The 12,193-nt window shown below is 34.1% G+C and overlaps 1 protein-coding gene across 13 annotated transcripts in view; it reads left to right on the forward strand.

Moving 5' to 3' along the window:
• PBRM1 (polybromo 1) overlaps positions 1-12,193 on the forward strand; it is a 55,453-nt gene that overhangs the window by 25,844 nt on the left and 17,416 nt on the right. For 10 of the 13 annotated variants that reach the window (XM_026724938.2, XM_087923995.1, XM_026724944.2 and 7 more), the window contains 11 exons: positions 539-815; positions 2,176-2,281; positions 3,601-4,243; positions 4,703-4,914; positions 5,406-5,591; positions 6,365-6,522; positions 7,210-7,476; positions 7,783-7,928; positions 8,333-8,490; positions 9,011-9,194; positions 10,483-10,693. In XM_026724938.2, coding sequence (XP_026580723.1) covers positions 539-815; positions 2,176-2,281; positions 3,601-4,243; positions 4,703-4,914; positions 5,406-5,591; positions 6,365-6,522; positions 7,210-7,476; positions 7,783-7,928; positions 8,333-8,490; positions 9,011-9,194; positions 10,483-10,693 — 2,548 coding nt within the window. The remainder of the gene's footprint in view (positions 1-538; positions 816-2,175; positions 2,282-3,600; positions 4,244-4,702; positions 4,915-5,405; positions 5,592-6,364; positions 6,523-7,209; positions 7,477-7,782; positions 7,929-8,332; positions 8,491-9,010; positions 9,195-10,482; positions 10,694-12,193) is intronic. The other 3 variants (XM_026724922.2, XM_026724930.2, XM_087924000.1) reach the window with 1 other exon arrangement.

The following is a 12,193-nucleotide window of genomic DNA, read 5'->3' on the forward strand; positions in this document are numbered from 1 at the left end:
GCTGTTATTTGCTCTCGGAATAGAAGCTATGAATCCACTAGGACCCCTAAAGTTGTCTGGATTCTGTTTGTGTATTGTTGAGAGCAGTTTCATCAACATTGTTTTGAGGTAATCCTATTCAGTCTTAAATTTAAAATATTGGATCTTCACTGCCAAATTGCTTCAGACTTCTTGAAAGTCTGAATAATGATTTCAGGTAATTACGAAGTAAGATTTATTTATTTTTTTGAGAAGGAAAGAAATGCAATGCTAAGATTGCTATTCTGGGTTAATATATCAAACCTGCTTCTCTAAAAATTGGCTATGTAAATCTAATCAACTATTTCAATAAAGTCACACATATAAAATTTCAATAGAGGTTATTAAGCTTTTAAGTCTCTTTGCAAGATCCAATCTGGGTCAGTTCTTATTCATTTTTTACGTGTACATACTCTATATAATATATAACCTAATAAATCGATTTTCACTGCAGAAAACAGCAATGATTCTAGTTGCATACACCAAGATTAAAGTAGTCTTTTTTTCTCTCTTTGAACAGTAAGAAGAATATAAAGAAACAACGAATGAAAATCTTATACAATGTTGTTCTTGAAGCACGAGAACCTGGAACAGGCCGAAGGCTATGTGAGCTGTTTATGGTGAAACCTTCCAAAAAAGACTATCCAGATTATTACAAAATCATTTTGGAGCCAATGGATTTAAAAATAATAGAACATAATATCCGTAGTGACAAATATGCTGGAGAGGAAGCTATGATAGAAGATATGAGGTTAATGTTTCGAAATGCGAGGCATTATAATGAAGAAGGCTCACAGGTATAACTGAAGGAAAGATATTTTAAAAGTTATCCATATTTTCCTTAACTTACTCTGTAAATTATCATAAATAAAATCTTTCTTGGAGTTTTATTATATGAATTACACAATATTTTTTACACTTGTGTAGGTTCCTTGTGTAGGTTTTGTTTAAAGCTGCCTATACATTTTTAATAGCAATATCACTTAGACTTATGTAGTGCTTTACAGAGTTTTAGAGCCCTCTGTAAGCGGTTTACAGAGTCACTATATTGCCCCCAACAATTTGGCTCCTCATTTTACCCACCTCAGAAGGATGGAAGGCTGAGTCAACCTTGAGCCTGGTGACATTTGAACTGCCAAATTGGAAGCAGACGGCAGTCAGCAGAAGTAGCCTGCATTACTACATTCTAACCACTGTGCCACCGTGGCTTATAAACTTCTTAATCATGAGGTATTCTTTTTTTTTATGGCAAAGGATAGGGTACAAATGGCTGCAATCAATAGGATTGTCTAGTCCTTTAGAAATAATTATCAATGTATTGCATCACATTATGTTTGCAATCAAATTATTGCTTGATAGTAATCTGTAAAACAGTTTATCATGCTGAAATAATAGATTACAGTGGTATCTCGATACTCTTCTTTAATTGGTTTTGGGAGGTGCAATGAGTACCAAAAATGATGAGTACCAAGACAACCGACACCAACAAGTTCTAGTTTGTGCGGTGAGAATCAAACCAACAGTGAGTACTGCGTCAAAATGCAGTTTCAAAGCAGCTGAATACATGGTGCCACTGTACCAACCAGGCTACTTACTATTTGCAATTTTACCTGCATGAATTTTTAAATGCTATCCCTGCTTAAAAGGCAGCTTTTCTTCTCATCGGTCCTGAATCATTCAGCTTTACAGGACTGGCATTGAGTATTTTAACAAAAAGATTAAAAATAAGTCCCTGTGTACTTTTATACATTATATGTAACTTTGTAATACTTTCTTTAGGATATGAAATAACCAATATTGTGAACATGGAACGTAAGAATCAGATAAATAAGATTTTGGAATGAGCCTCTAAATCTCACTTAAGTAAAGGCTTTCACATTATACTTTTTCTAGAAAGATGTTCTTTACATTTAGGGGGCTAGGGTGGGCTTATTTGCTGCCAATTTCTTAGTACAATTTAAGGAATAATACTTTAACCCTTAAATATATTATAAATATTTTTAACAAGCCTCCTGGCCATTACCATTCATGCCATTACACGAATATGTACACCAGTGCTAGCTAAAACACCAGGCTCACCTGGTTAAAAAGCATATTTATATATAACTTGGTTGCTTTATACATTTTGATTATGAATTAATTTTTTATGATTAATAGGTTTACAATGATGCTCATATTTTGGAGAAAATTCTTAAAGAAAAAAGAAAAGAATTGGGGCCTCTGCTTGAAGATGATGAAATTGTTTCCCCTAAATTAAAGTTAAGTAAGTAATGCTGGTGAATTTTCATTTGAATAGGTAATGTTTATACTGTGGAGAGAAAGCTTGTTGAATAATTGAAATAATTATTTGAACTACAAACTAAATATACTCTTAAACTTTAGCTTACTTTTTAAATATAATTGAGAAAGCTGCATAAACAAAAATCAATGAGTAATAACATATTAGCAACAGTAATAGCACTTAGACTTATATACCATTTCATAGTGCTTTATAGCCCTCTCTAAACAGTTTACAGAGTCAGCATATTGTCCCCAACAATCTGGGTCTTCATTTTACTGACCTTGGAAGAATGGAAGGCTGAGGCAACCTTGAGCTGGTCAGAATTGAACTCCTGGCAGCAAGCAGTAAGTCAGCCTGCAATACTGCATTCTAACCATTGCGCCACCACGGCTCTTGAGCAAATGAGTGTTATTTACTCATTTATTTTTTGTTTATGAATCTTTCTCAATTATAGTGATTCTTTTGCTTGCTAAGAGAGATAATTCACACTATTAGGTTCCTAATAATTTTATTCAAATAAACTACATGTATTAAATTCAAATGCTAGATTTCAGGGACATAGGACATTCTAATAGCTAATGTTACATTAAGGCAATGGTGGACAATAATCCAGTCTTCTACGATTTCAAATGTTGTCTTCCAAAGACCCCACTGCTCCCATTCTCATCCTTGAAAACTTGCAAAATGCCCTATAATGAGGCAAAACTAAGGGACTTTTGAGATTTTAGGGAAATATAAATAATATAAAGATATATAAAAATAATATAATATAAAAATAATATTATTACAACTGTATTTTGTCTTAATTTTGTAGAATCATACTTGATTTACTGTAAACCTTTGATACTGAAATAGCTTTAGTTAGTAATATAAATTGTTAATGATTCAGAGATAAATATTAGTACTGAATTTTATACTTAGTGGTCAGTACCACGACCCAGAAGTTTTTAACATTATGAAACAGGACTCATACATAGGTTTTAGCCTTATTTTTTGTGCGGTCACAAAATTGTATGTAATGGAGAATCTCCAGATGTGGATATAATTATCTGTTAAATTCCTGTGATCATGGAGTCTAACAAGTATGCCTTTTACTTTTGACAAAACTAATGTGATCCTTGTAGTAGTTTTCTTCTCACTGCTTTGAATGTACCATGTCATGTGTTCCACTGTGAGGGAACATTCAGAGTATGTTGAAAAATATAAAAAAATCTTACCAATTAGATCTGTCTGATCAGAAATCTTATTAATATTTGAGCAACCAAAGTTGCAAATGGCAAAATTTAGTTTTATCCCCCCAGGTAGAAAAACTGGCATTTCTCCTAAAAAATCAAAATATATGACTCCAATGCAGCAGAAGCTTAATGAAGTATACGAAGCTGTGAAGAACTATACAGATAAAAGAGGTAGAAGACTTAGTGCAATTTTTCTACGACTTCCATCGCGGTCAGAGCTTCCTGATTATTATCTGACAATTAAAAAGCCAGTTGATATGGAGAAAATCAGAAGTCACATGATGGCCAACAAATATCAGGATATTGATTCTATGGTTGAAGATTTTGTAATGATGTTTAATAATGCCTGCACTTACAATGAACCAGAATCCTTGATTTACAAAGATGCACTTGTGCTACATAAAGTTTTGCTTGAGACTAGAAGAGATATAGAAGGGGATGAAGATTCTCATGTCCCAAATGTGACTCTGCTAATCCAAGAACTTATACATAACCTTTTTGTCTCTGTAATGAGTCACCAGGATGATGAGGGGAGGTGCTATAGTGACTCTTTAGCTGAAATTCCTGCTGTTGACCCCAGTTTCCCAAACAAACCTCCTTTGACTTTTGATATCATACGGAGAAATGTAGAGAATAACCGCTATAGACGGTTGGATTTGTTCCAAGAACATATGTTTGAAGTGCTGGAACGTGCAAGGAGAATGAACCGGTAAGTAGTGCTTTACTTTTGCTGTAACTATGACTAAAATAAAGAAAAGTCCTTTTTATAATAAAGCATTTACAAGATATGGGAAATGATTGACTTATAAATGTTGTGGAGAAAATTCTTAATTTTTGAAAGCCTTTGAAGGCTTTACACGATGTCTATTTTGTGTGCAAGCTTTGATTAAAAAATAGACTTCGTCATTCTGTTTGGAATTTTCTTGTGACATTTAGAGTACTGCATTATCACTTAAAATAATACCTATATTTAGTTTTAGATGTTCCTCGGTCATTTAAATATTTTTTAAAAAAACTATTTAGATTGTAGTTTTTTTGATTCATTTCATTTTAATATTTCTCGTTACATCCAAAGCAAGACCCGAAAAACAGCAGATGCGAATAATATTTATGATGCTTAAGTTTTATATTTTATATGCTAGCATTTTACATATTATTTTCCTTAAAGGACGGATTCAGAGATTTATGAGGATGCTGTAGAACTTCAGCAGTTCTTTATCAAAATCCGTGATGAACTCTGCAAAAATGGTGAGATCTTGTTATCACCAGCCCTTAGCTACACTACTAAACATCTACATAATGATGTAGAAAAAGAGAAGAAAGAAAAACTTCCAAAAGAAATGGAAGAGGACAAACTTAAAAGAGAAGAGGAGAAGAGAGGTAACTGTATGGTGCATATCGTGCCACTTCTATTGACATATAATCATTTATAAGAGGAGATTGGATAAAGATTGATTTCTATTATCAATATAGTTTACAAAATAGTCACTGTAGAATAAAGAATAATTAATTATATAATTTTAAATGTAGGGGAGTCTCTAAAAATCTGTCTTTATAATTCAGCTCTCATTTACCTTCATATTTTGATACATATTTTGAATTTCAGTGAAAATAATTTTTAGTGTAAGGCAAACGGTATTATGGCATAATTACCATAACATTGGTAGATTATTCTGCAGAAATTCTCAAACTTTTAATGGAATCTTCCCAAAAATATATATTCGAAAAAATGTGACAATAATCAGGAAGCTAGCATCAACATTTGTGTTTTTTAGTCATATTTCATAGTAACATATTACAAAATAAAGAGACCTGTGAGCCCTTAAACTGAGTAGAAATAATTTCCCGTGCTTTCTTGTATGTTGAATAAGAAGCTGAAAAGAGTGAAGATACTTCTGGAGGATCAGGACTATCTAATTTACACAGAACATACAGCCAAGATTGCAGCTTTAAGAACAGCATGTACCATGTTGGAGACTATGTATATGTTGAACCTGCAGAAGCTAATTTACAGCCCCATATAGTCTGCATAGAACGATTGTGGGAAGATTCAAACGGTAAGGAGTGTTAATTTTTGTAAAACTCTTTTTAAGATTTAAAAAAGCCTACAAGAGAGTACTGTGCATATACTTTTATTTCAGAAAGATAACTAAAATATAATCATACAGAACCAAGGACAGCAGAACCCATCAGTAATTTCATAATTTCAATATTTGTCAGTATTCAAATAATAACTTTCCTTGTATGATTTTAAGACGCTGTCATGAAGTTAACATAATAGATTGATGGATTTTGAAATAATTCAGAACAATAAACCATTGTCTGGACATAAGCTGATTCTTCATTTTTTTATTCCTTTGGAGTGGTTCAGAGAATTCCACCTCATTTGATATTCCCCTTCTGGCACGAAGAGGAAGTTGTTATTGTCAAATTGGGTATGATTAGTATAGATTTGCTGTTCTCTTTAGCATCACTGATAAACAATAACCTTCTTTTTAAACTATAGTTCCTTCACAGGGAACTTTTTTTTTTCATTCATTCATTCATAAAAGTAAATGTAGTTACGTGTTGTTTCTTTTAAGGTGGGTACAGGCCTCAGAAGTTGTCTACTTTTTTTCAAATTCATCCAAATACTTTGAGTGTACTAATTCTGCAGATAACAGACATAAAACAATATATTTCATTGGCTAGATATTTTCTGTGCAAAGCTTCAGACAGCTACCAGAAGAACACTATAACTGTCTTAATATAAAGTGACCTTAAAATTATTATGATAGTTTTCTACTATAACTTTATTGTCTGTGGGTGCTAAACTTTATCTTGTTTTTAGGGGAAAAATGGTTATACGGTTGCTGGTTTTATCGACCTAATGAAACATTCCATCTTGCAACCAGAAAATTTTTGGAGAAGGAGGTGTTTAAAAGCGATTATTACAACAAAGTTACAGTGAGCAAAATTCTAGGCAAATGTGTGGTTATGTTTGTTAAGGTGAGAAGAATCTAATTGAACTCTTAACATTAATACTGATTTTCTGCTTGCCTCTTATATTTGGGAATGGAACAAATGGGGAAATTGGCCCTGTCATTGTTGCCTACAATTCCTCCTAGCATAACAGTGCTAGGGTTATTTTGCAAATTCTGGAGAGTTGCAATGTCCCCCTGATGTGTGGTTTACAATAGAAAGTAAACTGTAAATAGTGTCCAATTTATAGAAGTTAAGACACAAGTTATTAGAAAAAAATAGCTTATTTGAAGAAAGAGAGAGAGAATAAAGGGTGCTAGCTCAAGATGGGATTTTTGACAAGAGGTTCAAAAATTCCCCTTGTATTGTAAGAGAAAAAAGAAAAAGGCCATGTTTGGTTTTGAGTTGCCAGAATTTAGCCTTATCCCTCTATATAACTAAATATTTAGGTTTGAGTGGCTTCTAATACGGTAATACTAGATTCAACATACTTCAAGGGAAGACCAAGATTCAGGGATAGGACAGGATAGAATTGGGAGGCGGGAGGGGGAACTCTTTTTTCATTTGTTGAAACTCAACATTGCTGTCACTTTGAAAGGCCTGAATTGCAAAAAGCCAATTAATTGATAGTGTTTCAATAAAATTCTGGTTGTTTTCTGCTTTCTGCATGTCTCTATGTAGTGCTCTAATTTTCTTTTCATTTCTATCTTGCAGGAATATTTTAAGCTATGTCCAGAAAACTTCAGAGATGAAGATGTCTATGTTTGTGAATCACGTTATTCCGCAAAGACAAAGTCTTTTAAGAAAATTAAATTGTGGACTATGCCAATTAGTTCTGTAAGATTTGTCCCTCGAGAAGTGCCCTTACCTGTGGTTCGTGTTGCATCAGTGTTTGCTAATACAGACAAAATTGACGAAGAAAAGCATTCTGAAACATTGGAGGATACCAAAATTGGAGATAGTATTCTTAGTCTTGAAAAGGTACTTATTTAACAGGAAAGAGTTATTAAAGTGGGAATGTGAGTGCTTTAAATTTATTTAGAGACAATTTTTCCTGACTTTTTGATAGATTTCCTGTACATTTTGATATTTTATTATTTTTAGAGGCAAAAGCAACTGTATGTGTAGAGATAAATAAAAGTAATTTATACAGCACATATTGGACATTTCTATGGACATTGTTCACCCTACATAAACATTATCTCTGGATGTTGCGGAAGATTTCCAATAAATATTTAGCATCAATTGCATTACTTTTCCTACTCTATAAATATTTCTGTATTTCAGGATAAGGAAGATGTTCCAGTTGACATGTCAAACGGAGAACCTGGCTGTCACTACTATGAACAGCTTTGTTACAATGACATGTGGTTAAAAGTTGGAGATTGTGTCTTTATAAAATCGCATGGGTTAGTCCGACCAAGGGTTGGCAGGTACAACTTTTTTTAAAAAAGTATAATAAATGTACAACAGCGGCTTGTATTTACCTAACAACCAGTGGAATTTGCTTAACTGCAGTGGAGCGAGTAAGGATTGCCATTGCTAAGTGATGCAGTCACAGGACAGCCCTCTTTACATTAGTTGCATTGCTTAGCAACAGAGGTTCTTGTCCCAATTGTGGACATAGATCGAGGAATACCTGCTGTTGCAGAAGATATCACAGTAAAAAGGAATAAAACTGTCCTATAATGCATTACTATCCTGAAGAAGATCTTGCTATGTGGTTGATAAGAGTCAGCAGTGATTTCATTGCATAGTCAATCAATACATTAAGTGAAAGGAAATGTTAAAATTGAATTTGAAATACTTTGAAGCAGTGTTTTTCCTATCTTTTCAGAATAGAAAAAATGTGGGTTAGAGATGGAGCTGCCTATTTCTTTGGTCCAATTTTTATTCACCCAGAAGAAACAGAACATGAGCCAACTAAAATGTTTTATAAGAAGGAGGTATTTTTGAGTAACTTGGAAGAGACTTGCCCGATGACGTGCATTCTGGGTAATTAAACAATAAAATAAATGTTATTACTATGTTTCAAAATGTAGAGTTGAAAAAATTGTCACTTCCTTAAATAAAATTGCTGCAAAAAATTGTCACTTCCTTAAATAAAATTGCTGCAAAATAAAGTTATATAATAATGACATTTCTTTTTAAAAAATAGTTTAGTTTTCTAACAAGAAAGAAGAAATGGATTGTGTAATTTATCTGGCTCTTTTCTAGAGAAATAACTTTTTGGAATATTGTAAAGCAGATACAGTTTTGTGTCTGTATTAAGGAAGCTCATTTGGTATCTCTTGAATTGATGACAGCATCAGCACATAGGAGCTACATGTCATATTAGGAACCAGTAATTGTATGCAGCACATGTGACATTAGTTGCTGTATTGACTTATGAGTTCAACTAATCAGTCTGATAGCCTCACACATTTTGATATTTCAAAATTTTCAGATACATTGCAAATGTTATGCTATGCATATTAATGAATAAAATACAGCTATTTATTATCCTCTCTTTCAGGAAAGTGTGCTGTGCTGTCTTTCAAAGACTTTCTTTCCTGTAGACCAACTGAAATCCATGAAAATGATGTTCTTCTCTGTGAAAGTCGCTATAATGAAAGTGACAAACAGATGAAAAAATTCAAGGGACTAAAAAGATTTTCTTTGTCTGCTAAGGTAGTAGATGATGAAATTTATTATTTCAGGTAAATTGTATTTTAATTTTTCAATAAAAATAATCTAAGTTAATTTGATTTTACAACAGAGAAAAATACTTTTTCCCAGCGCTAAAGAGATTGACAATGCTGAATGTGATTTAGAGGTCCATCAGGTCAATAATATTTTCTTTCCTTCCCATCAATTTCCACCATAAGGCATTGACGAGAGCAATGAGTGCAGTCTCTGTTCCATACCCAGGACTGATTTCTGACTGGTATATACCATAAGAGGAAGTCGGACATAGGAGAATAGGTTTCCATTTGTCTTGGATCCCTTAAAATGGAGTAGACTAGTAACACTCTCAAAACTTTGAATTTTTCCTTTCCTCAAGTGAATGGACTGTTGCCTAGAACCAAATTAATGTCCGCTCTCTGGTCCCTTATCCAGCTAAGGATTATAAAGGTCTACTTCATATCAAGGCCACAGAAGACCTGCCTACTTTTCTCAGATTAGATGGGTTCCTATGCTATTTCCAACTCAAAGCAAATACAAGGCATTTTATTCAGAAAATGGTTTATTAAAGATGTGGAAATGGATGGATAAATTTTAATATAGGTAAATAATGGTAGAAACCCAGGAGTGGTACGTAACAATGCAAGGAATTAATGGTTGTTGAAAAAAGCCATTACAATTAAAATTAAAACATTAAGAGCCTCAGTGGTGCAGTGTTTAGAATGCAGTACTGCAGGCTACTTCTGCTGATCACTGGCTGCCAGCAGTTTAGCAGTTCAGGTCTCACCGGCTCAAGGTTGACTCAGCCTCCCATCCTTTTGGGTAAAATGAGGTCCCAGATTGTTGGGGGCAATATGCTGACTGTAAGCGGCTTAGAGAGGGCTGTAAAAGCACTGTGAAGTGGTATATAAGTGCTGTTGCTATTGCTAAAATGGTCATTTTTAACTGCCTACTGGTTTATTTGGAAATTGGGTATGTCAGGAGAAATAATAAGTTGAATGCAGGAGGAACGGTGTACTTTAGAAGTTTGGGTATTAAATAAGAAGAGATAGATTAAGAATGACTGTGGACTGAATTTTTAAAAATGAGCAGTCACAAAGATCAAGGGCAGTGTGTGAATTAGCATTTGGATGCAGTTGAAGCAAAGATGGTCTTTAAAAACAGAAAGATGTGGAGGGGGATAGTGGAAGATACTGATGTAAACTGGACTTAATGTTTCCCTGACCTAGCACCTAGCATTTGTTTAGTTTATTCTTTATTGCTTCTTTCTCTGTCTTACTGAGGAGAAAGACTGTTTAGCAAATATATACTTTTCTTTTCTAGGAAACCCATTATTCCACAAAAGGAGCCATCTCCACTTTTAGAGAAAAAAATTCAGCAGCTAGAAGCAAAGTTTGCTGAGCTAGAAGGTGGAGAAGAGGATATTGAAGAGATTGGGGAAGAGGAAGGTGAAGTTGCAGAAGCACCAACAGTACCTCAACTGCAGACTCCACTGTCCAATGAATTGGATATAATGCCATATACTCCACCACAGGTAATATGACTTACTAAATCATATTGGCGAAAGGAATATATTTTTATAAACTGTGTAACAATGTAAGTATGTGTGAGTGATGTAATGTGCTCATGTATTTATTAAATAAATTTATATGGCTACCCACGTCATATGCATGACTCTGGATGGCTAACAGTTAAGAAGAATAAAAACAATTTAAAAAACCTAAATTTAAAACAACAGAGAAAATATAATAAACCACCTGAGAATGCTCAGTTAACACAACCAAGGCCAAGAAATAGGCTCACCCATACTATCAGGGTTTCAGGTTTGATGGCAAAGCCAGATTTTCAGTTTTTCTAGGAGAATGATGTTTCAGAAGACAGGCACCACAACAGAAAAGCTTCTCTTCCTGAGCCCTGTCAGAGATGGCACTTGTGGATGGGCCCTGAACAAATCTCTCCCGCCAGATCTCATAGGACAGGTAGAAATCATTGGAGAGAAGCCTTAGCATCAGTCATTATTTAATCCATACAGTAATACAGACTTGGAACAAATGTACCATTGTAAAACATGGCAAATGAATATTGTTGATTGCTGTAAGCTACTCGAAAGGATCATTTATTTTTTCATCCTGCCTTTATTATTTTTTAATAAATAACTCAAGGCAGCAAATATTCCTTCTTCCCTCACAACAGTGTGAGCTGGTTTGGGCTGAAAGAGAGACAGGCCCAGAGTCACCCACCCAGCTCTTATGCTTAAGGCGGAATTGGATCTTACTGTCTCCCAGTTTTTAGCTGATGTCTTAAACATTTATTAACTCTAAAAAGTGCTATATAACTCTTTTGAATAATAAGCAATAGAGATAGTCCTGGACTTAAAACCTTTTAATGACTGTTCAAAGTTATAATGGCACTGATAAAAATGACCTATGATTATTTTTCACACTCAGCACTGTCATAGCAATCCCATGGTCACATGATCAAAATTCAGATGCTTAGCAGCCGGCATGTATTTATGACAGCTGCAGTGGCCTGATCACCTTTTGCGACCTTCTAACAATCAAAGGTCAACAAGAAAGCCAGATTCACTTAACAACCATGTTAGCTAACTTAACAATTGCAGTGATCCACTTAATAACTGTGGCAAGAAAGCTTGTAAAATGGGGCAAAATTCCCAGGAAATTTTGGGCTCAGTTGTGGTTATCCTTCGAAGACTACTTGTATCAGATTTGTTCCAGCCTACAAAGACTCTGCTGATCTTAGGAGGTAGAGCCAACGATTTACCATAACATCCAGGTACCATACCTGGCCTCTTGTCTTTTTTTTTTATTTCCTCATTTTAATTTTTTGTGACTAAGAACTTACAGAAAGTTTCAAACTCATTTGAAGGGATATATCCTTATAACTATTCTACAGCTTATAGCTCACATACAGTTGAGATGGAGGTCGGGTGACCTATACATAATAAACTTAAAGCACTTCTGTAATGGTCAAAATAGCCAATCTGAGACAGCGTACAAATTGATTAAATAAATAC

Source organism: Pseudonaja textilis, chromosome 2 (genome assembly GCF_049901715.1).
Source record: "Pseudonaja textilis isolate UNSWEBS1 chromosome 2, rPseTex1.2, whole genome shotgun sequence".
NCBI classification, from domain to species: domain Eukaryota; kingdom Metazoa; phylum Chordata; class Lepidosauria; order Squamata; family Elapidae; genus Pseudonaja; species Pseudonaja textilis.